The sequence below is a fragment of the Culex quinquefasciatus genome, chromosome 3 (assembly GCF_015732765.1).
Source record: "Culex quinquefasciatus strain JHB chromosome 3, VPISU_Cqui_1.0_pri_paternal, whole genome shotgun sequence".
In the NCBI taxonomy this organism is placed as follows: Eukaryota; Metazoa; Arthropoda; class Insecta; order Diptera; family Culicidae; genus Culex; species Culex quinquefasciatus.
The window spans coordinates 174,690,232-174,716,010 of NC_051863.1; the positions used below are offsets into that span (position 1 = coordinate 174,690,232).

The following is a 25,779-nucleotide window of genomic DNA, read 5'->3' on the forward strand; positions in this document are numbered from 1 at the left end:
TTTCATGATGCCATATATGAGACTTAATTAGTGAAATTCCACTGTGATTATAACCAAATCAATAAATACAAACACAAAGAAGACTTGCCTAACATTTTATCTTAATGGTCGCGGAAATATTTACCGTGCGATACTCTTTACCTCCTTAACCTGATAAAAAGTTGTAAAATAACAGGCCTTCGTCCCTGGGACGGGACGGCTGGATAGAGTCTTCTTTTTGAGTGTTTACGTTTGTATTCTTCTTCTTTTTTTTGCAAGAAAATTTGTGTTCGAAAACAAATATCAAGCAATCTGTGATTCAGATAGCTTGACAATTCAAATTTTCTTGATGATGTTTTTCAACTCAGTGCTCAAGCATGCGGATGACTTTTCTTTGGTTGAAATGTTGTTTAGTTTTCCTCGCAGATTTTTTTGAATTTGGCTGTTAAAATTTGCGGTTGGACGTGGGTGGAGAATCCTGAGTTTATGTTCCATCGTTTTACGGTGGATCCGTTCATAAGGAGCTACCGGATACAAATCACTTGAAATGGTTGGCAAATCAAAGATGAGTCAAAAAATGTTCACTTCTTCATTTTTTATGTGTTTTTTATAAGTATGTTTTTTAATTTTCATTTGGATGTGAAAAATGCAATACGATTTAAATGCGTTTTCTTACTTCAATCTAAAAAAATCCTAAAAAGCCTACAAGCGAGCCTGCAAGTCATTAAATGGGAGGGGAGATTTTTTCCTAGATCTGCTCCTGTCGTTGTCCCGTTACGCAAAGAAAGTAAATAAATCTTTCCCAGTTCCTCAAAGAGGAGCACGTCGAATTCAACGACAATTTTTACTCAACTTTGAAGAAAGTTAACATTCCATAGGTCGCACGCCCTAAGGTGTCAGAATCGAAAGAAATGGCTGGCAAGAATTCAAATTTGTACCAATTCATTCACTTCAAAGAGCAAAAAAGTTTGTTTTTCAATTTGTGGCAATGAGTTGAAATAAAAAAGTGCGAAAAAATCAAATAGGCTAAACTGTGGCCATTATTTTTGTTTGCTTTTAAATCCAGTACGATGTTGTTTCTTCACGCCACATTTTAATTTCATGGGAATCACAGGTTTAATATTGTTCAATCTAGATGACATTTCTATGTAACGCGAAAAAATAACAATAGTTTTAAATGGGCAAAAGAATAGTCAGTTCATGAAATGTATTGTTTTTTAAAATGAAAATGCTGATAAGTCAACATTTGGTGTATGATAGAAATAAATGCCTTTCAATTGAAAATATTTTAAACAATCTATTAATGCAATTTACAATTATTTGTGAAATTGATTTAATTTTTTTAAATTTTTCTCAACTCAAATTACAATACTTCTCATTTTCTCCTAATAAGAAAGGACTGGTTTAGGTTGACAGAAGCGGCCATGTTGAAAGTGGTTTAGTTTGACAATAGGTTTTTTTCTCTCTGTTTATCCCATCCCAGCTTCGTCCTAGCCTTCGTCTCTAATAAACAATCACAATTACTTTTTACTAACAAAAATTGCTAGACGGTGTTGTGTTATCCAAGTTCATCATAAGTGTACAGAGCTTTTTATCGTATTCGTCCGAATCTGCAGAGTTTCCATAAAACTCTCTCTGGCATCCCCGGTTGACGCTGACAGTTCTCGCTGTCATTTTTGTTCGCATCGCACACAAACAAAAACAAACGCGAGAAACGCCGCCGCGCGCGTCTTCTTTCTTGCCGAGTTCAGTCTTGTGAGATCCGTTCGTTGGTCTAGACGTGTTTGTGCTTCACGTTCCGTCGATCCGGTTGTTGTTTTTTTCCCTCCATCCTATCATCTCGCGTTCCGTCGTCGGCTCCGGTCTTTGTTACCCTCGCCGTGGTTCACCGCACTCTGCCTCAGCAGCAGTTGTTTGTTGTGTCTCGAGAGCAGCTTTTGGAAGATTTTCCTCGATAAAAAGTTGTGTGATTAGGTTCAAGTGTGCAATAGTTTTGAAAGTGATAAGAGAGAGAAAATTGTGATTGGAGAAAATTAAATAATAGGGTATTATTTAGTTTTATTTGTGTTTAAAAAAAAACGCTAAATTAAATTTATTAGATTTTTCAAATATTTTCGTATCACGAGCTTTGACCTGTAGTCAAACGTAAGCATTTTAGATTTATTTAAAAATAAATTATAATCGATCCTTTCTTGCAAGTCGTTAATAAAATCTCAAAATCTAGCTCGATTAACTTTATCCAATCCAGACTTTGGGCGCTTGAAATCCCCCTTAATTCCCATCCCGAGTGAAATTATTTGCCCTTGAACTTTGACGTTGTACCCGTAGCTAGAGAGTGGCCTGTTTGGAGCATTATCGAGCGGCCCCAACAAGCCAAGCCAATAAAAGAGCCAGACTTTGTGCTTCTCCAAAATAAAATAATAAATAAGGCACCCAAAACATTGCGTGTGCTACCGATTCCACTAAATAGAGACCATGCTAGAGGAGCCCAAAGCAGCGGTGCCCGAGGACGACCCGGTGGTGGCGGCCATGGTCGCCGGCGCTGGTCCAGGGGGGAAGAAGCGTTCGGTGGGGCTGCTGTTGTTGAAGGAGGAGGACGGTGGTGGCAAGGAGCAGGCATCAATCACGACGACGCCGACCGGGAATAACAACAACGGTCTGATTGATTCGCGAGGCTGCGCCAAACCGGAGAAAAAGGTAGGTGCGATGGGATGGCATGAAGGGCGTGGGTCGTGGTCGTGGTTGATAAGCCAAGATGAACACACACAGGAACGTGATGAGGAATTACGATGTTCTCGTGTTCTGAGGGAAAGACGATTTAAATGAGTCAGGGTTTTATTAGCTCTGGTGCATGATTATGAAGATGGTGAAAACGGTTGAATACTATCTAGAATCGTTTGCGCTTTACTGTTTTGATAAATTCCAGTTTATGGTTCTGTTCGGAAAAATTGAGAATACATTATTTAGAAATGGTTTGAAATTACATATTTATAAATAGGTTTTTCCTTATCCAATGTTTTAAATCTGCATTCCATTGTGCGTGTTTTTTTATATAAAATTCGTCAAATTTGTCATGTTATCAGTTTTATACAGGAAATTTTCGTATGTTTGGCACGTTAAGGACTCGATCCTATTCACGTCCAGGGCTTCATCCATAAAGTACGTCACGCTAAAATCGGCCAAATTTTACCCCCTCCCCCTAGAGCGTGACATACTTTATGGATGACGCCCAGTTTACAATTTCTCACTCTTTAAAATAGTTGATTAAAACTTCTTTACTCACTTCTCTTTAAACTTTTCAATGTTTTATAGGTATAGGTTGAAAATGATTTTCAGCTTGGATGGTATGTCGGGTAGCTTTTGCAGCGATTTCGACTCTGACTCCGGTACCTGAAATTGCAGGGTTGTTACGGACGGCGCGTATGGCGCGGATGGCGCGTTTCGCGCGGATAGCGGATTTCGCGCGGATGGCAATTTTGAAAATGTTTGTTTGTATTTTCTTAGTACGAAACCTCGAAAAATGAAGATAAAGATTATGTATAAATTATTTTTTAAATGTTTCTTGTCATTTCTTAACATCTCCGGCTCTGAATATTTAATTTCTTTTGAGTTTTGAGTAATGATTTTTAACCTTATTTATTTTTGATTTTATACTGGATTTATTCAATTTTTAATTTTGTAAATCAAATATTACAAACTTTTCTCTGAGATATAGTTATTAGAATGTGTAACAAAAACTATTATTGTGGCTTGTTCTGGTGGGCGCCAAATATGAGCTTGATTGGACGTAACAGAAGCTGGCCTCCACTTTAGAATTTTGGAATGGAATTTAATCGGTAGAAATATTTTTTTTCTAAATTTAAACATTCTTGGCAAAAATAAAAAGATCAGAACATTCCAAATTCAAAGCTTCAGAAATACAAAAATTCGAAAAAAATGTTTTAATAGTTTTTTATAATAACAAAAAAAATCAAAATACATATTATTATTTTTTTAAATTTCTTAAATCGTAATTTAAAAAATCTGAAATTTTGAAATTCTAAATTCTAGCAATCTGAAATTCAAAATACAAAATTTTTGGGTAATCAAAAATTTTAAGATTTAAAAAAATAATCAAAATCAATCAAATCAAAAAAAAATCAAAAAGTCAAAATTTGAAAACAAAAAAATATCAAATTTAAAACAATATAGAAAAAAATTTCTCAGATCTAAAATGATTTTAGTGTTCTTAAGCTTATAAATTCTAAAATTCTTAAATTCTAAAATCCTAAATTCTTTAATTCGTAAATTGTTAAATTCTTGAATTCTAAAATTCTAAAATGTTAAAATTCTTAAACTCTCAAATTCGTAAATTCTTAAATGTTTTTATTTTTAAATTCTTAGTTCCTAAATTCTTAAATTCTTGAATTCCACAATTTTTGAAGTCCTATTTTATGTAAGAGATTTTGAAATTATGAGAAGACATTATTTTAGATATCAGAAATTAAATTTCTTTCGGAGTGAAATTTTAGCGAGGATTTTGGATTACAAACTGTATAAAAAATCTTAGATTTTGATTTTTAAGACTTTAGAAATTTAAAATTTTATCATATTATAATTTTAGGTTTTGATTTAATTTTGAGGTTATATTTTTGAAGTTAAATTTTTAGGTTTTTCAATATTGTATTTTCTATTTTGAAGATTTTTTTTCTTGACCCTTGCCTTGACCGTCTCTTGAGGATTTTTTTTAAATGGATTTATTGCTTTCATTCTTTTGGAGCCTTTAACCATAAAACGAGTTTTTTTTTCATCAAATATTTTCTGAATTAGTTTTTCTTCATTGAAAAATAAAATTTTTTAAATGTTGGTCGCGATATTTTTTATATGGCGTGGATTTTGCGCGGTTTCGGATTTTAGGTCGGCGCGGATTTGGCGCGGATTTTTTTTCGACTCTTCCGTAACAACCTTGAATTGTTGTGATTCCGACTCCGATTGTGACTTCTGGAGATTTATTGATATTTAGTTAATATAAAAACGCTGCAAACTAAACGAACTAAAACAATTTTAAACTAAGCCATACTTTGAAAATGGACAGAAAACATTTACTTTGGACATTTTTACAGGTCATTTTTTTCAATTCCTGAAAATATGTCTATGAACAGCGCTAAAAATTTCACATCAGTTAATTTTTTTACATTGAAAATAGGTTTTACAATTGCCAAGATATTTTTAGTTGAAAAATATAGACACTGGGAAAACCCAGTTTGAACAATATAAAAATTTTAAGAGGCCTCAGCTGCCCAAAGCCTGAAATATTTTTGGCAGGGGTGATTTGTGAAAATTATTATCTTCCATTTTTTTAAAGCTTTTTTTTAGGTCCTATAAGCTATTGTGTGTTCATATCTCTATACGACTTATTTAAAAAAAAACTCTAGATTTGAAATAGGTGCACTTAATCAAAAAATGTTTAGAGTCATTATCGATTGCAAAGTTGATTTTGCATTAAACATGATTTTTTGTTAGCCATAATTTCGATATATTAGCTGAAAATCATAATTAAAAAAAAAAAACAAGTTTTGCACCTAAAAATCCCAAACTCTGAAGGATATAAAAAATCTCGAAAACAATGTTTTGCTGGAATTTATCTTTAATGATAAAATGTAAAATAAAAATTTGGAATGCATTTTTCTGTACGCCAGTTTGATCAGATTTTTTTCTAGAGAATTACTCTTACACTGATTTTAGTGAAAGGTTACTGAAAATCAATAATTTTAAAATCATTTTTTAAGGTGCAAAACTTGATTTATTTAGAAACTTGTTCCATCAAAGTCTTAGTCAAGACCTAGAAAATGATGATTATCAAATAATTCGACAGATTCTTCATTTTTTAATAGGGTTTAACGAGCATTTCCTTAGCTTGTTACACTTGTCCCACCTTCTCCCATTGCATAAAAAGAAAATTGTCATAGAATAAACTTGTGCAATCGATTGTAAACTGTGTAAATAAGATTGTAAACTCAGTGTAAGTGAGTGATAGAAAAAAGTATCATTTTATGATTCCTGCCCCAAAAAATCAGAGAGTGAGGCGACCTTTACTGAAGCATGTGAGAAGCATAAAAGAATTCTTTTCTATCACTTCGGGAACATCCACAAACCACGTGGACACTTTTTTGGGAATCTGTTACACCCCCTCGTGGACAATTGTCCATACAAATAAAATCTTTTTGTATGGATCGTGGACAATCGCCATACCCCTCCCCCCCCCTAAAGTGTCCACGTGGTTTATGGATGGTCCCTTCTCCCCCTTTACCTTGACTACGCTCTCTCACCGCTGAGTAGGGGAAGGTGGGGCAAGACGACCATATGGGGCAAGAGGAACAATCGCTCGTACGGCCGTAATTTTTACAATTTTTATTATTTCCAATATGAGGAATTGTTGCTAGCCATGCAATTAGCTGATTCTACTACCACATAACCGCCAAAACGACGTAAACGCCACGGGGCGTGAGATTTAATGAAGTTTTTTTCAAAACCTTTGTTTTCTTATAATATTTGGATAGTACAAAATAAGGCTTAGGGTTCGTTTTAAGGCTCATTTTATCAAAATGCTATTTTTCCTAGATCAGTAGTGTCCCTACCAATGACTTGCACGTATTATAAAGTATGATTTAACTTTTGGTTATTTTTGTTGAGAGCGTTTAAAAAATCTTGTTCAGGAGGGGCAAGTGTACCATATCGATTTTTAGTATGGAAAAAAATACGAATTGCAGCAACATCATATTTTATTGGGAAATAAATACATAAAAGTACTTACAAATTGATAAACAATTGTTAAAAAAAAATTGTCCATGCAAAATATAGTGATATTATGAAAATTTCCTTTTTTTCATCTGAGTAATAATTTTTTTTCGTAAAAACGATCAATTTTTTAGTAAAATATTATGATTGAATCTAAAAATTAAAGAAACGTTTCAAATACATTCTAATCTGATGTATCTAAGTGATAATAGTTCAATTGTTAGCAAATTAACATGTTGTTTCATGCAATGTTCCTCTTGCCCCAACGGGTTGTTCGTCTTGCCCCACTAGTTGAGAAGAACGTACGGAAAATTATTTTTTTTTAAATCAACTTGTTACATTGAAAAACAGGATTTTTTAAAAACTTGTCCTATCAAAGTCTTAGTTAAGACCTGCAATAACATGATTATAAAAAAATCCGACAGATTTTTTAACGTTTTTGATGGGTTATAACGAGCATTTCCTTAGCTTGTTACACTTGCCCCACTTTCCCCTATTTTGATCTCTCAGGAATGTTTAATAAAAGGACATAAAAAACGTGGTCGGCTATGTTGCGCGTGGAGAGTATCAAGAGTCTTTAATAACAACTATCTCTGAGAACGTGGGTGAGTAATTGTAATCATATCTTAATCATAACCGAAAAAAAAACAAATTTCTAAATAATACATTAAATTCCAAGGAAATATTTAAAAATTATCATAACAAGCATGATGAAAACACGTCGTAATATGTGGGTCATTGCTCAAAAGATCCAATTTAACGCAGTGGTAATCAGCAACCAAAAATCATAAAAAAGTGTGAGGGAAAAAAAATCATATGTTTCAAGACGATTAACCCCCAAAAACTTTTATTGCATCACAATCTCGCTCTCCCCCAAATTAGCACCAAATCATCCATCCAACAACGACGAGGAGCAGCTGCGTGAACTATGTACTTCGTATACATCTTGGCCAGGGCAGGGCAGCGTCAGCTTTACTTCACATTTAACGATCAATTTGCACTTGCGTTTGACCCTCTGCTGCCTTTCCAGCGATGCGCGATGCGCACGCCTTAATGATAGGAATTTCAACGCGTTTTGGCGGTGGTGGCGGACCACCACATAACCCCTTCTTAGAGGCCTCGCCGGCGGGGAAAAGCCCCCATTTTACGGCACACGTGTGAGAACAACAAAAAAAAGTATGCCTTACTTCTCGATTTGAGGAAGATGGACGAGCATTCAAGAAGCGATAAAATTGTAGTTTACGAAAAAATAAACATTAACAAAACCTCTCCGTCGGACGTGAAATTGTAGCTTGAACACGAGAGACTTGGCCAAGATAAAGGTGGCTTTCTGGAAGAGCAGTGCATCGCACCGACATTGTGTGCCACGCGAGAAAAGCGTTGGAAAATTGCTCCAACCCCCATCCGACCTGATGGATAACGGACACCGGGTTGGAGGGCACCGGAGCTGCAGCAGCTGCAGATAGCTGGTCCAATTTAGCAACAGTTATGCGAAAGATCAGCTGGGTTGCATTAGATTACATTGTGGTGTGCTTTTGAGCACCTTAACGCCTTAACATTACTGATTTGAAATAGTTTGAACAATTTTTTGTTCGGAATAAAATGTTATCATTTATCCACGTAGTTTCCAAACGTACTTCTCTATCCTGCAACGACAAAAACAAATTCGAACCGTATTACCTTTCGTGTACAGTTATTTTTCGTGATGAGTTCCTTAAAAACCTTCGGATATTCGAATTAGGAAAATCAGGACTGTATCCCAAAAAAGGATCTTTAAACAGCACGCTGCTAATCCAGGGTGGCCACCAGATTTCGATTTTCAATTTCCCGGTTTTTTCCCGGTTTTCTTCCGAGACCAGAAGGAATTTTCCGGAATGTTTTTAAACCAAATTACAATGTTTTTTTTAGGCTAACGTTGGTATCAACATACTTTTGGAACGCATACATTTGATTCAAAGTTTGAGTTCCTCAAGAAAGCTTTCAAATATCTTGAGTACAAAGTAAGTAAGTTGAAAACGAAGCCGTTTTTATCTGTTTCCAATCCAAACCTCTAATTTTTCTAATGATTGGGATTTTTCATCATCATGCTCTATAGATTTTACAAACTAAAAATAAAAAAAATCTTTTTTATTTTTTAGAATAACATTAATTATTATTAGAAAGCAGGAAATGGCATTTACAATTTATTAATTTTGTAGAAAAGATTTGCAAAAATACATTGTTATCAACATTTTTATAAATGCTCGTAAAGTTTCTTTGAAAAAAGGTTTTGTGTATTTAAGAAGAACGATTATTCCAAGAATTATCAATTTCTGTGAATTAATTATTATTTTTTGGCGAGTACTTTCTTTTTAACCAAAAAGTCTTTTTGAATCATTAGTCCAAACAAAAATGTATACACTTTGGCAGCAGTGCAGGAAAGTTCCATACAAATATAAAAACGGTATCTTGACACTTTTTTTATCGATTAAGTATCTTCGGTAAGTTGATTGATGGAATAAATTTTCGAAAATAATTTTAATTTAGAAAAACTGTCTGAAATACCCAAAACACAAAATGGTAAAAATCATAAAAATGATCGAGCTGCGATTTTTTCAACAACACATAAGGCTGGTACAAATTTTATTTAAAGTTTTTGTCCCTTCCTTCAAAGTTGCCCCGAAAAATCAGGGGCAAAAAAATTTTTTTCATAGAACATCTAAATTTCAATCGAAAATTGAGTGCAATCAGCTGAAATCTATTTAAAATACATTCCCTGCGTTTGGAATCATTTTTAAGCATGTTTGGGTTGATTTAATAATCTTTTGATTTTTTTAAATTTTCGGTCTTTAATATCGCAAAAGTTTTTTCCGTACATTTTTTGAAGACTAATAATTGCAAAACAACTGAACTAGTGTAAAATGCATTTTTAAACACTTTTTGCATTCAAATGTTGAGACTATGGCTTGTTCTTTAATTTTTTGTTATATTTTTTTGTTTTTTACTCAACGTCCATGTACATTTCTTCAAATCAGTTTTCTTAGTAAAGCTTCAAAATAAAATGTTTTTCTGTGTTTCTTAAACTATCTGCTGAAAATGCCAAGCATTTTGGAGATATTCTTTCTGTTAATTAAATATTCATTGACTTTTTTTTATTTTTTCTATTATTTTTTCTTCCATATTTAATAATAATTATTTTGTATAAATTTATGATGACCGACGAATTGTTTTTGGAACAGAGATTTTTTGAACTGCCCAAAATATACATTTGAAAAATTTTCAAAAATAGTTTTGATTTCAGATTTAAACATGCTATTTTATAGTATTTTTTAGAAGTTGTAGCTATTTTCATTAAAAAATCATTCTATTTTAGCTTTAAAAAATCGAATGGTTGAAAAAATTCTTTACTGCTTTCTTTGAAGGACAAATCTTGATCATTAAATTTAAAAAAATCCTGATTTAAATTTTATGCACAACTAATATTTTAGCAAACAAAGGTCAAATTAACAATATCCAAATTATGAAGCAAATGATTATTTTTACAAATATTTTGAATGTTTTAAATTAAATGGCACAATTTACAAATTTGAAACAAATATTCGTAGAAAAAACAAAAAGAAAAAACTCTAAAACGGTGCACTTTATTTTAAATTCTTAAAATTTCTTAACGAATGCAAATTATAGGTTTATCATTCAAATATTTTTGAATATTTTTGGCACAATTTACAAATTTGAAACAAATATTCGTAGAAAAAACAAAAAGAAAAAACTCTAAAACGGTGCACTTTATTTTAAATTCTTAAAATTTCTTAACGAATGCAAATTATAGGTTTATCATTCAAATATTTTTTTAAACATTTTCTGATTAAAAAAAAATAAAAATAAAAAAAAATAAAAAAAATATAAAAAAATAAATAAAAAAAAAATAATAATTCGCCCGTAATTCACTGCACCTTAAATATGGTTGTTAGCTTTTGCTTCAAATCAATTTATTTTTTTTTTTCTCTTAAATATTTCGTTTGAGGGTTTTTTTCTGGCCCCCCTGAGACCGCTCGTGGTACCCACAGGGGTACATGTGGTCGAGAACCGCTGCTGTAGAGGAAAAAAATGCTAGTTTTCGCGATTTCTTCATTTAGAATAACAGGAATAATATTCTATTTGAGAAAAGAACATATTGAATACATTAAAGAGGGGCTTTTGTCAAAATTTAAATAAACTTAAAATATTTTCCCGGTTTGTCAGTCGAATTCCCGAGTTTTTCCCGGTTTTCTCCCGGTGGATAAAAATCCCGGGTTTTTCCCGGTTTTCCCGGTTTTTTCCCGAGGTGGCCACCCTGTGCTAATCTGACACTCAGGTATGGCAAAATCTGCGTTGCAAATCTCATAAGCCACCCTCAAAATTCAATTATTCACCATGTCTGCGAAGCCGTCACGCAGCCCATCAAAACAAGTTTTAACATCCTCTCTCGCCAACAGCAACGTCATCCAGGGTCGAGTCAGCTGGAAGTCCCACAATCAAATTTAAAAAATGCCAAATTTTGATCGGCTTGATTTTCAGCGGCAAACCCAACGTGATGCATCCATGCACCAAAAGATAATTCAAAAGACAGCGCGTGAAGAAACCGGCTCAAGTCTCCAAAAAAAAAAAAGGCTAAACTCGTCCTAATAAAAACACACGCCTCGGTCGTATTCACGCACGTCCCGTCATCGTAAAAAGCGGAAGTTCTGGCTGCGACCTTTCTTGGGTTGAATTTTAAGGTGGACTCTTTGTGTGCTTTTCTGTTTGCGGGATGGACCTGAACAAATAAAGCCCTCGAAATGGGAAAGAATAACAATCGCAACCCGACCGAAACGGGCTGATTGTGTTTTTGCTTTTGTTTTTCTTTTTTTTTCATTTTTGAGAAAATATAAGGCAAATATAACTTTGTTTGTAGTTTATTTTTGTATAGACAATGCACCAGATACTAAATGTAAACTACTAAACGTCATTTAAAGACGAATAAGTTATAAAGTTAGAGTGTCCAAATTCAGGGTGGCAGGAAAGTCGAGGATTCGTCAAAATCCACAAAAAAATCGGAAAAAAGTCGGGAATTTGTGATTTTTTGTCAAAAAGAAGGGAATCCCAAGCATACTTGTTTGAAAATTATTTTCAAACTATTGAATAATTTTGTAATATTTTTTACAATTTCCAAATTAAATTCACTCAATTCTCTCTTATTTTTTCAAAAGGTCCTACACCGTAAAAAAATTGTAAATTTGGAAGCTGTAATTTTCGAAGGTTGAATATTGCCTCTTGTATGATGTATTTTTACCTAGAATTAGACTTAAAAAGTGACATTACATCAGAAAAGTTGTTAAATTCCACATTTTCAGAGGTAAAATTACACATTTTTTGACATAAATGATGTACCCCTTCCCAGATGTAATATTACCATGATTTTTTTTACTGTGTATGTACATAGGAAACCATGGTTGTTTTGAAAAAAGTAATCTAGAATTCTTCTTTAGTAGCTTACTTAAAATTTAAGGTTCTTTTACTACTTCAATCTATTTGAGAATGAAATAGTAGTTTATGCAACAAGTTCCAAAATAAGTTTTTTTTTCAGCACGAGTCGTACATTTATCCAACGAGGTTTACCGAGTTGGATAAATACGATGAGTGCTGAAAAAATCAAGTTTTGCATCGAGTTGCTTAAAACATTTTTTGCAATTCCGATAAACACTTCTAGAATTGAATTTTATGGCAAACATTCATGTGTTAAGTAAATTCACCCTGCAAAACATCAAATATTGAAAAATGCTACTTTTCGATACTAGTGTTGAAAAGTTCAACTTTTCAGTAGAACTTTTCAGCACTGGTATTGAAAGGTATTATTTTCCCATTCTGTTTTTTTTTTTAGAAAATAGTAGGCCTTTTCGTTTCTTCAGAAGGACAGGAATAGTTGACAGTTTCACAACGGAATTGCAAAATAGTAGTTTATGCAACAAATTGCAAAAATATGATTTTTTCAGCACGAGTCGTACATTTATCCAACGAGGTTCACCGAGTAGTAGGCTACTTCGTCGTAAAGTAGGCTACTTCGTCGTTCAAGAATGACAGGAAAAGTAAGTAGTTTCACGACGGAATTGCAAAAAGGTTATTTAAGACATTGAAAATCCTAATAAATATTGGATTTGACACAAACTTTCATCAAAAAAAAAATGTATGAATAATTTTTTTCAATTGATTTTAGTTTATCAAATAAGAGGTAACATTCAACTTGATCTGGAGTTTTTTTTAAAAAAAGGTCCAATAAACCAAATTTCCAGTTTTTGCTTTTTGGGTGTTTTTGAAACCTCCTTGAGTCAGGGGTATTAAAAAACATCCAAAAATAAAAATTAATAAATTTTTTTATTGGACCTTTAAAAAAAACTCAAAAGAAATGTTCTATATGAAAAAATACCTATCTGGTTTACTGCAGATTCGAAAAGTACATTAAATTTCCATTTTTTTTTACAGTTGAGTAACGAAAAATGGCAGAGTTTTTTAAACTTTGTTTGTGTTTTTTTCGATAAAAATTTTGAGAATGCCATCAAATTAGGCGTTCAATTTTACATAAAAGTCCCTTTGACACCAAATTTCCATCTCATCATCATCAGTTCAGGTTGCAAATTATTGGAAAAAAAGTATTTTTTTCGCATGTTCAAAAATGAAAGGGTCGTGTTCGTACGGCCCCAACGCCGTCACGAGATATAAAAAAACGGACCTCATGATCAGGGACAAAAGTTTCCCCTTAAGAAAAAGTTTCACGCAAATCGAAGAGGAGTCGGGGCAACTTTTTCCAATTTCGTGTGAGTTGGTAAAGAATTACCCATTTAAATTTTTCTCTTTGATGGTTGATATTTACATTTTTATTAAGAGTTTTTTGCTTGAAATCATTCTTCAGATAAGAAATGGCAATTCATTGAGTTTCTGGAAAAATCGGTAATTTGAAAATGGGATTTGAGTGGTCTCCCTGTAATTTAAGTAACTTCTATGTGCCAACTAAAAAAAATAATACAAAAACGGCCTCAGATCATGTTAAACTTCATAATTAGACTCGTCATGGAATAGTTGGAGTGGTCTTGAAATATGCTTTTTTACAGGTTTCCAAAAAACACAACTCTAAAAAAAAGATGTGTAGATTCGACGCATCGTTTGACAGTAATACAGTGCAGACCTGGTTATCCAAAGCCTTGGTTATCCATAGATTCGATTATCCAAAACTTTTTTTACGAAGGCTTTTGATAATTAAGTCTGAGCTGTAGTAGGGTGCCCCAAACAATGTATACATTTATTCATTAAAGATAATTATGATTTGTATACTATAAAATTAGATTGCAAGTTATTCTAGAAGTATAAGATTTTTTCATATGTAGTAATACCTTCCTTAGATCGAAAGGGCACTCGGAGCAAGTTTCAATTTGCATTACATAATTCACTTTCCTTTTATCACCGAAACGATGAGTTTCCAGATAAATTCATTTACCCAGACACCGACCTTGTACGTGACCAATCGTCTGTTGTCATCGTTCTCTTTTACTATTTTGCCACGAGGCCAGCCCAAACCTTAACCTCTGTCTCTCCCCCACACAGTCTATCGTACAGAGTCTAGGGGAGGACGACCCTCTTATCACCAGTGGGGAATGTGTGTTTGTTCCGAACCGCTGCTGTCAAATTAATTGTCGATGACACTTGTTGACAAATGCATTAAATTTTTTATCAGACACCATTCGAGTTCGATAGCGCACACCACAATCAGGAAATTGTTACCTGATTTGAGACCTGTACGAGGGAATGACGAACCCCTCGGTGTTATCTTATCTCCTCGGGGAGGTATAGAAGGCACTTGTACCTGAAGCGTTCAATCGATCGATACTGACGCTGATGCACATTTCATGGTCTTTACAGAGCGTAACGACGTCTGGAGCTGAGAGGTACCCCCCTAAAGAATGACTACTACAACTCCAGTGCAATCGATATCTGGTACCAGGATTGTCCCGGACATGTATCTCTTTCGATTGCAAATGGTATAGACAAACATAACTTCGAATTGTGTGCATATCAGACAAAACTGTTATTGCCAACTGTAATATAATGTGTGCTGTGTTGCACACTTGCGCGAACAAACACTTTTCCTCCAGTTATTTCCATAAATTGTCTGCCTGCCAGCAGCGGCCACATCATCTCTCGAGAAGCAATTGCAATCCGCGCTGCAAAAGACCAACAAAGCACCCATCATAACTCTTCTTCTAGGCTTATACTCGCCGAGAGATCTGCACGAAGTAAAGTGCATCAACAATAACATCAACAGGCCCCGTCATATACAATATGTTTATTTGTTTACGTTCGCGTTTGCAGCAGCTTTTTTTCTTTCTATACGAAAGTATAACGGATCGGATGAAGCAAAAAAAAAATTGTATCAGTATTCACCAGAGATATCATTTCATCTCGCATCTGCCTCATTAGGGATGTTCACTGCTGCGTCGTTTTGTAATCGGCAATGTCTGGGGCGGCTGGGTAATTACCCACTCGTACAATGGCGATCACTTTGGGCGCCTAATTTTGGTCTTGAGGTATTGTGCAATAATTGTTGGGCGCCCTTTTTTTGGCTGAATTATAGGGCGCACGATGCAGGCAGATGGGCAATGGTTCGAGAATGATAAATGATCAAATGTTGTTTGAAGCGATGCTTGAATCAATTTCTCAGGTAACAAAACATATAAAGATAACATAATCAAACGCCAAATTGTCCGAATATCAAAGTTGTGAGGTGTTTCCATCATTGTCATAATTCGAAAAGTATATAAATACATTAAATTTCCCATAAAATGACATGTCTCTCAACTTTTGACGGTTCAAAACTATTTTTTTTTTATTTTGAGTACGTTATCAAATCGGGCGTCCATTTTTACACACAAGTTTCTTTGACACCAAATTTCTATCTCTTCATGGTTTTGAGCTACAAATCACTGAAAAGCGTGTCTCAGTAAAAATCCCCCGCTCCATCGCCCCAAAATATCGAAAAATGGACCTCATATTCGTGATCAAAGATCAACATTACACCAAATTAATCTCCAATCGAAGAGGGGTCAAAGAGTTGGCGAAGAATGGCCCAAATGTATTAAAATCCCAAATTATTAATATTCAGGCAACTTTCGTAAATTAATGAAAAATGTCGAAATATGACAATAGCGTCCACTTTTTTAACATACAAAAAGTGGATTTTGTTAACTTAGTCGTGGATTTTAAGGTTGCATTTATGAGGAAATCATGAAAAATCGGTACTAACATCTTTAAAATGGTGTAATTCGATAATTGACCCTAAAAAGATTGCATTTTTCTGCCTTGATTTATATTCAGCATACGCCTGTTTTAAAATATTTTGAATTTTATTGAAATACCTACAGACAGTAATGCAAAATGTTTTTCTTTTGCAAAAGAAATATACAGTATGTAAAAAAAGTATTTACACCCCTTGGGCACTATGTACATATTGTGATGAAACATCTAAACAATTTAATGTTGACAGAAACCTAGTACTACGTTTTGTTCAGAAACTCATGCCAGACATTTTGCTACAAAAAGCTCATGAAAAGATGATTTCTATAAAAAGTTATATAACAAATACTATTACGATAATAAAAAAGGTGCAAAAAAAGTTTGTACACCTTTCAAAAAATTAACATAAATAATGTTATTTGTTGACAAATCACCATAAATCCAGTCTCCAACTCCAAATAGGCATCCTTGACTGATTAAAAAAAAGAATTTGGATTGAATATAAAGTTTACTAACTACTTAGTATAAAAGTTTATATAACTCTGGAAATTCTATATAAAACTTATCTAAACTTAATTTTGCAAACTTTTAATTCAACTAAATGTCAATATATTACCTAATCTAATCTAATCTAATCTAACACAAACGCAGCCAGTCCGATGAAAGCATGCTGGAAAGTCTTGTGATTAGATTACGCCCCAAGCACTTTTCTTGTCATTATTAATGATTGCAGTACATCCGAGAACACCCGAAAATGTATTGCAAAAATTAAAGCGGCCAGCCCTACTACGTTGTGTTTACCGCAGAGAGGATTCTGAGAACGGATCACATTTCACAGAATCTACAGGGGAGGAAGGATGCGTGGACATACCGTACCAAACGCTCCTGTTTACAGTTTCATATGTGTTTTGTATGATGTGTTAAGTGTAAAATATAGTGTGGTTATATAATCAAATAAATATAATAATGCAATATAATGATCATTTAATAAAATCCCTTCACCTATATATGATAACCAAGCACCCAAGCACACAAACAGCGACACAATAGAAATGAAAATGAGCATGCAAAAACAAGACAGCGCGTCCCCGTGGTCAGCGCACTAATCCTTTTAATTCAACTAAATGTCAATATATTACCATAGAATTACTAAATAAACATTTTGGAGTGGGTACAACACCGTTTTGGGGGTATTTATATCGATAGAATAGATTTTTCGTTGGAATTTCGTACCAACCCGGAATTACGTCGTAGGAAAATCCGCCGGCATCCGAACCGGTCCACGATTCACAAGTCAACCTATGTGGAATCGGAAAGGGCATAAAATTTTCGATCTTTTGATATCCATACATCCAGGTTTTCTTTAAAACCTACGTTTTTAAATACCTGGGCAAAAAGTAAGTTTGATCCACGAGAACAAAAATTACGAAATTCCATACATTTTTGGCAGGTTGCTCAAACGAAACCATAACAACGTTTTTGCTTAGGTATTTAAAAACGTGGGTTTTATAGAAAACCTGGATGTATGGGTATCAAAAGATCGGAAATTTTATGCCCTTTCTGATGCCATATAGGTTGACTTGTGAATTGAGGACCGGTTCGGATGCCGGCGGATTTTCCGACGACGTAATTCCGGGTTGGTACGAAATTCCAACGAAAAATCTATTCTATCGATACAAATACCCCCAAAACGGTGTTATACCCACTCCAAAATGTTTATTTAGCAATTCTATGGTAATATATTGACATTTAGTTGAATTAAAAGTTTGCAAAATTAAGTTTAGATAAGTTTTAAATAGAATTTCAAGAGTTATATAAACTTTTATACTAAGTAGTTAGTAAACTTTATATTCAATCCAAATTCTTTTTTTTAATCAGTCAAGGATGCCTATTTGGAGTTGGGAGACTGGATTTATGGTGATTTGTCAACAAATAACATTATTTATGTTAATTTTTCGAAAGGTGTACATACTTTTTTTGCACCTTTTTTATTTTCGTAATAGTATTTGTTATATAACTTTTTATAGAAATCATCTTTTCATGAGCTTTTTGTAGCAAAATGTTTGGCATGAGTTTCTGAACAAAACGTAGTACTAGGTTCCTGTCAAAGTTTAAATTTTTTACATGTTTCATCACAAAATGTGCATAGTGCCCAAGGGGTGTAAATACTTTTTTTACATACTGTATATTTTCGTCAAAACTTAAATTTTAGGAAAACTAATGATTGTCAATTCTACAGAAGTACCTAATTTACATTTTTGTTTTCATTCAAATGTTGAAACTATTGCATAAAGTTTCAATTTTATATTTTTCTATGTGTTTGTCCCCCCATCCCACTCACTTTGGCCACAGTCTTAAAAGTTGCGTCACCAAAAATTTCAGTGCCTGAAAATGTATCGCTTAAATTTTAAAGTTATCGCAGTTTTAGTGAAAAGCAGTTTTTTTCGTTTTCGTCATTTTACGTGCGCTGATACGTCGATAACCCCAATTTTTAATTTTCAAATTTCGTACCTCGGAATCCTGTTAATCCAATTTTACCGAGAAATCAGATAAAAACAGTTTCAGACATAGGCTTTGTTCCCTGGACCTTCTTAACAGCATTTTAAGTTTTCATACGACCTTTTCAAATGTCAGGTATTTTTTTTGTAATTTTTGATAATTTTCATGGTTGAAAAAAAATAATAAAATGTGTTTTTTTTCGAAATCGACATAGGCATTTTTTGGACCACCCTAATACGGCCTAATTATTGAATCCCCACATAAATTTTGGCCCGAGTGGATCCTTTTTTCAAATCATGCTGTTTTCGTGAGGAATTGCTGTATACATGAACTTAAATTCGAAAGAAATGAATTTAATTTGAAAAAAAAAAAAATCAGCAAATCTTAAAGTGCTTTTTGAGTAACAGTTTTTATTTAATTTTAGGTAAATTTGTCATGAATCAAGCATTATTACATTTTGGACCAGCGAAAATATTCCGCCATTGCATTACCTTTGCTAAATAATGGTATTATGTGTACCCTTTAACTTTTTCGTCTCTCAAAAAATCACTATCTTGTTTTTTTTATTATCAATGGTTTAAAAGTAAAAAAAACATGTTTAGAGAAATTTTCAGATAATGGTTCCAGTTGAAATAACTGAAATGGTATTTTTTAAATTCCGAATCTACGTTGAGGTTATGGTTTGCTCCAAAATTATAAAAATAACCCCCTTTCGAAATGTTGATATTTGCAATTTAGTAAAGTGTATTGTAATGTCCTTTAACAAAAAACAAACTTAGAGAATTAGAAAATTGTGACCATTTGGAGCAAACCATAATGATTCCCTTAGATTCTGGTATTGATACCACCACATTTAAAATAAATTGATACCGTAAAACGGGGTGACTTTGATAGGTTTGAGATTTTTTTTTTCGCAAAATGAAGAGTACAAATAAAATACGTACGGAATTGCATGGAATCATACTGACCTTAGTAGAGAAAGGTTCAAGGAACTTCTACAAGAAGTTTTCATTAAATTTTGAAAAGTTTAAATGTTAGTTAACCATAATTTAAAAAATGTTGATAAATAGCATTATTTTCATATTCTCAGAGTGTCATAATTTTCTCAATGAACATGATTTCAAATCGGAAAACGAAATGCATTTTCGAATTCTTTGGACAATTTTCCAATAGGAGAAGGTAAACGAAGTAGGGGAAATATACCCATTTTAATCACACTAAGCCGTTCGACCAATTCTCATCACTTTTGCCGTTTCTGCTATAAAATCAACATTTTCAGATGTTTCAACAATGGAGAGTTGCTTGCTCACTTTTATTTGAACTATTTATTACTTAGGAACAGTCAAAAACACTTTATATAAGCTGTAATTCATGATCAAAGTGCTGATAGGCCGATAATAGAAATAGGCTGAGAAAGGGTATAGTTCCCCTAAGTAAATAATAAAAATTGTGTGTTTTTGAAACATAATTATATAAAATTTCCAAATTTGAAGGCATTTGTAGTAGAACAAAAGTAATACAAAATGTGAATTTTTTTGATTCGTGCTTCGAATTCAGTTTAAAATGCTATATGAATTGATAATTTTACAAACGAAACTACTTTTGACAAATTTCAGGCAAAATTCTGACTTTGCGTTACGTAATAAAAGAACGCTCCCTTAACACCTTTAACCTGATTTTAACAACAAAAACTATGACTATCAAAATCACCCCGGTATTAAAAATAAGAATTTTCAACGCAACTATTTTTTTGAACACTATTGAAAAAACTTTAAAAAAAAATAGTGCATGGACCTTGTGTGGCCTACCCTAGTACATGTTTTAAAAATAATAGTCTTGAGAAAACCCTTACCAGTTGGAAAATATTCTAAAAATAAATTATAATCCTATCAATGTCACCCCGGTTTACGGTACTTCAACTGCAATTAAACAGTGACATAACCGCCAAAATTAAAGTTTAGAAACAAACATTCCTACCCACTTCAAACTCCCTTTCCTTCGCGTCAAAATAATAATAAAAAACGCGTGCGCGCGCGCTGCTTCCGTTTCGATATGATAATCACCATAATTGATGGCGGCCACGCTCAATCTCCACAAGCCGCTGCGCCGTTGATAACGATTGCACGCAATCCCCTACCTTTCTTCAGTAGACAGGCTGTATGATTAAACATCTACTACGTCCATCATCGCTGGCGTCGGCAGCATCTCCCGAGTTCCTCGGGCAATCCGTCCGAATTTATGACGAACGCGCTTGTAGCTTCAGCGCCACACGGTAGCTGATGCCTGAAAGGCCGATGACGGCACAGATTGCTGGCCGCGTCACAATTTAATGTGGCGTGGTCCTCGGTTCAACCCTCTTCATTCCGATGAACACGCACTACGCATCGGCGAACGAGTTACGACCTTTCAAACGATGACCAGTTGGTCTGAATTATTGTCTCTCTATTGTTTACCAATATCACGATGGATTTGCCACCACAAGTTATTCAATTTGCAAACATAACTTCATATATCCTTAAGCTCAGCTTCCACGAAGACTATCACTGTCCACAAGTCTATGGTGTAATGACCCCCTGCGGCGCCAAAGACCAGCTGTGGTGGTGACACGAACCCTGCGGCGCGGCGGTCCGCTAGCTAATCACAGAGCACGCGATATCTTGGGGAGTGCATTTTGCATCAGTCCGTTGAAGAAGACATAAAACACACTTGTCGAGCTCTGCACGGGCATAGTCGGTATCCTTTGGCGTCCGTTGTTGTGCGAATTGTCTAGCTGCTGCTGCGACAGTTGATAAGCCAAGGGGTGGCGGCTAGTCGTGCCACGCGTTTCGTTACACATCTCCGCCATCTCGCAATGTCTCTGCCTGTGGAGATGGTTTATACGAGGAAGTCGAGCTGGGCGCTCACCACCCATCGGGTCTTAAGTTGAGTACAACACACAGTTATCCCTGGGGCATTTCTTGGTATACACAATTGTTGAAGACCCAGGGAGGCGCTCATTTCCCATCATCGCCGCAAGGGGGATACAATTATTTGCACTCTTTCCGTGAAATTTGCCTGAAATTACCCGGGAGATGGAGCGGTACTTGAACTCAATGTAAAAGGAGGATTCATAGACCAATGATTTAGTTGTTTTGAGCATGATTACACAGACCTCGTCATTTAAGGTTGAACATAGTCGTAGATATGCAGTCATGCCAAATCAATGTCGTTCCTGGTTCCTGTGGACACTAATGAGCAAGCTGGGTTCATGGCAATTACAAAAATAGTTCTAGTACAACATTCAAGAAGTGCCAAGCGCACATGTCTGTGCTCCATCGAACGTGAACTCCCATGACCTGGGACAGCAGCAGGTTCACTGGAGTGGAAGTCAACAAAAAGAGTCATATTATGAATTTTTAATACGTAAACAGTTTTCTTCCAAGCTGAGTACAAAAAGAAGCAGTTGAGTACACGTGTTGTCCACCATACCCGCTCTTCACGGTGTCATTCCACAGTAAAAATCGATAGACCGTCTAATCGAGCCCTGCTGTTTTGTTGATGTGTCCACACTTCATGTTCATGTTCATGTTTTGATGGCGTGCAGGTGGCCATCACACAATCTGGCTTTGACGGTGACGCCCCGGAGTCTCCGAAAGTGATGTGGTGGTGGTGGCGGCATTAGCCTATATATAATTACGTAACAGAGTGGCGACTTGGTCAACGGAAAGTGTGTGGTCCACCGCGGTTTAGTGGCGGCGGCAGTCGGTCTGTTTGGCGCGCGCAATTGCTGCTGGCACGCCATCTTTTGTTTGACGGCGAAGGCTGTGATAAGCGGTTTCCGAGGAGCTTGCACCAGGTCAATCCATAACGGAACAACAGGGATTGTGGTTTTGGCGGAGGTATTCACCCTCATATCCAGCAGATCACGACTCATCGAATTTCTCTGATCTTCCAGCTCAGATTTGAATTTTTTAAATTATTAACAGTTGACTGTGGTAGAGGGTGACGATCTCGAGATTTTAAATTTCCCGGGAACCGAGAGTTGGACTTAGCAATTTTACGCGAATTCCCGGGACCAGGGAATTTTATTTTTTGCCAAAATTATTGATTTGTTGACACAAATTTTAAAGAATTACATCAAAATTGAAACATTTGGCATAAATTTAGTATCATTAAGTCATATTTATTCGCATTCGCATGGAGATGGTGATCTTAGCGGGTTGCAGACTGGATTTCGTCATGTATGTGTGATGATTGTCCAGCTCAGGTTGCATAGAAATTGATTAAAGGGAATTAACACCAATTCTACCCGAACAGGACAGGCAGCACCATGAAAGCCATCCATTGCCGGCCGCTCCCATCTCCACCATACACCGGGACAGGAATAAGGATTAGGAGCACGGGAAGTGTTGATGCTAAACCTACTTAGAAAAAGGTAGCGAAACCGCAGGCGCTTTTTCCCAACCATATTGTGGAACTCGATCAAAATGACCGCTTGACCAAATTTGATCGAGTTTAAACAACAAGGCTGCGTAAGCATCGCGTGGAGTTGGTAGTTGTACAAGGTAAAGGTCTGGGAGTCGCCCTAAGCAAGCGATACGACCGTTGGCATAAGTGAGGTTAAAGGTTGGTTAATTTTATTCTCAAGGCAGACTATCGGAAGCTGCTGTCGAGACTGTTCCCGTTTAAATTTAATAAAAAATAGTATTTTAATAGGATTGAAAAATTTATTCTCAAGGCAAACAATCGGATGCTGCTGTTGAGATTTTTTTTTATTTAGTTTTTGTTATGTTTGAATATTTTATCCCGACACGAATCATTGTTTAAGATTCAATATTAGACAGCCGGCTGTGGAAATAATGAACCCGATCAACTCTGTTGTTTTAAACATACAAACAATTCTATCGAGCTAATCAACTAGAAACACTTGTAGAAATCATTAAGTCATATTTATCTTCACAATGTAAGTACAGTACGCAGAAAAAAAATAATGTAAATTTTGAAGCTTTAATTTTTGAAGGTTGAATATTACCTCTTTTATGATGTAATTTTACCTCAATTTAGACTGAAAAAGTGACATTTCACCAGAAAAGTGGTAAAATTACACATTTCCAGAGGCAAAATTACACCTTTTTTCTGACATAAAAGATGTACCCCTTCCCAGATGTAATATTTCCATGATTTTTTTTTTCTGTGTACCTTAATATCAATTACTTTGTGGAATACTGTTTACTTGTTGAAAATACTTTCCAAATCTGCCAGTACAAGTTCAAATCAATGGTTTGTTGGGACTCAAAACTGCACCGACTTTTTCGATTAAAAATTCCCACTGAATGTTTTTTTCCTGAATTTATTGAATTTGTGTGTGTCGTAGTTGGTGATGGTAGTCATTAAAACAAATCGAAATTTGATCTTTTTATGCATTTTTTTATTTCGGATGCGGGACATTTCGCCGAATGGACATTTTGCCGAAGGTCGTTTCGCCGAATGTACATTTCGCTGAATGGACATTTCGCCGAATAAAAAATAAAGAAAACGAAAAAGGAAAAAATAAAAAGAAAAGGATACATATACTTCTGTGAGTTTTCGCATTCTTTCAAACATGAATCGTTCTTTGTTTTAGCTTTTGGTAATTTTGGTGTTTTTATATGCTCATGTTACCTTTTTACCTTTTCTTGCTTTTTTTAAATGTAATTCGTCGAAAATTTAGGCGAAACGACCCATTCAGCATGACCGTCGGCGAAATGTCCATTCAGCGAAACGACATTTGGCAAAACGTATGTTTTGAAAATAGAGCTTCCTTTGTTTTTTTTTATTTGGATGAAATTGCGTCTATGTATTTCTGATGTCAAAATAAGACATTTTTCCTTTTTGGTTTTACCGCATAAGTATCTTGAGAAGGATTTTGCAAAGTTGTAGGTTATGATTAGGACTATGGGTAAAATAGGTACACGGAGAAATATTTTTTTTTATTTCACATTTTTATCACTCAAAGTAAAACTCCCAAGAATTTGTTTTTCAAATATCGAAAAAAAAAATATTAAAAATTCAATGTTAGATGCAAAATTAAATTTGCAATCGAAAATAACTTAACTTCTTAATAAAGTGTACAGTTTTTATTTTTTATAGAATTTGTTTGGTTGAAATTTCCGAAAAAAATAGATTCAAAAATATTTTGTGAAGAAAAAGCAATTACGCCAAAAATATTTTCTACAAGCTGATATTGCTTTTTTATGTCTTTATTGCGTGTTGCTGAGATATACCAATTTCAAGTTCGATGCTGTGAAAAAATATTTTTTCTTAGTGTCACCTAACTAATAATCATTTTTAACTAACTTTCCAATCGAAATAACTTCTAAACTATTCAACCAAGCCTTACATTTCAAAGGCACAGATATAATAGTAGTTTATGCAACAAGTTGCAAAAAGAGGATTTTTTCAGCACGAGTCGTACATTTATCCAACGAGGTTCACCGAGTTGGATAAATACGAAGAGTACTGAAAAAATCAAGTTTTGCAACGAGTTCCATACAACATTTTTTGCAATTCCAAAAAACACACACTGAGTGAAATTTTATGTCAAATTTTCATGTATTTTGTCAATAAATCGTTTAAATCAAAAAATGTTGAAAAGTGTTACTTTTCGAAACAAGTGCTGAAAAGTTCAACTTTTCAGCACCCATTTGAGTGCTGAAAAGTAGAACTTTTCAGCATTTATTTTGAAAAGTGTTGCTATTCGATTCTGTTATTTTGGTACAGAAAAGTAGGATATTTCGTCGTTCAAGAATGACAGGAAAAGTAAGTAGTTTCACGACGGAATTGCAAAAAAGTATTTCAAACTTATGGTACCAGTTCAAATGACTAAATCTGGCATTTAAAATGCCTAATACCAAAAATTACAAACAAAAAGTTTAGCGTCACTTCAACATTTTTGTTGTAATAATTGACGCCAATCCAAAAGATCAATAAACGCAAATAATCTATTCCAAAGGAGCATTTGCTATTTATTATGCAAAAAAATATTATTACCGTGTCGTGCATACGAAATGTGATCCACAGAGAACAGCAATGACCGCTGGGCAATATGAGATGTTACCTTTGCTCATTTTGCGTCACATCAACAGCTGTGGAACCCATATCTAAATCTATGGAAATTACCAGAATTCAAATTAGGTGGCGTTTGAGTCGTAAAGAATTTAGAATGAATGTATTGCTGAGGCATTTTCCAGGTATAATTAAAACTTGGATTTTCCTGAAATTGTTTTT

The 25,779-nt window shown here is 34.5% G+C and overlaps 1 protein-coding gene across 2 annotated transcripts in view; it reads left to right on the forward strand.

Moving 5' to 3' along the window:
* The first annotated feature begins 1,722 nt into the window (after positions 1-1,722).
* LOC6047858 (coronin-1A) overlaps positions 1,723-25,779 on the forward strand; it is a 77,522-nt gene continuing 53,465 nt past the window's right edge. The window contains exons 1-2 of one of the 2 annotated variants that reach the window (XM_038260495.1): positions 1,723-2,024; positions 2,179-2,676. In XM_038260495.1, the coding sequence (XP_038116423.1) occupies positions 2,455-2,676 (222 nt within the window). In that variant the 5' untranslated portion in view covers positions 1,723-2,024; positions 2,179-2,454. Of the gene's footprint in view, positions 2,025-2,139; positions 2,677-25,779 lie in introns of those variants that run through there. The other variant, XM_038260496.1, reaches the window with a different exon arrangement.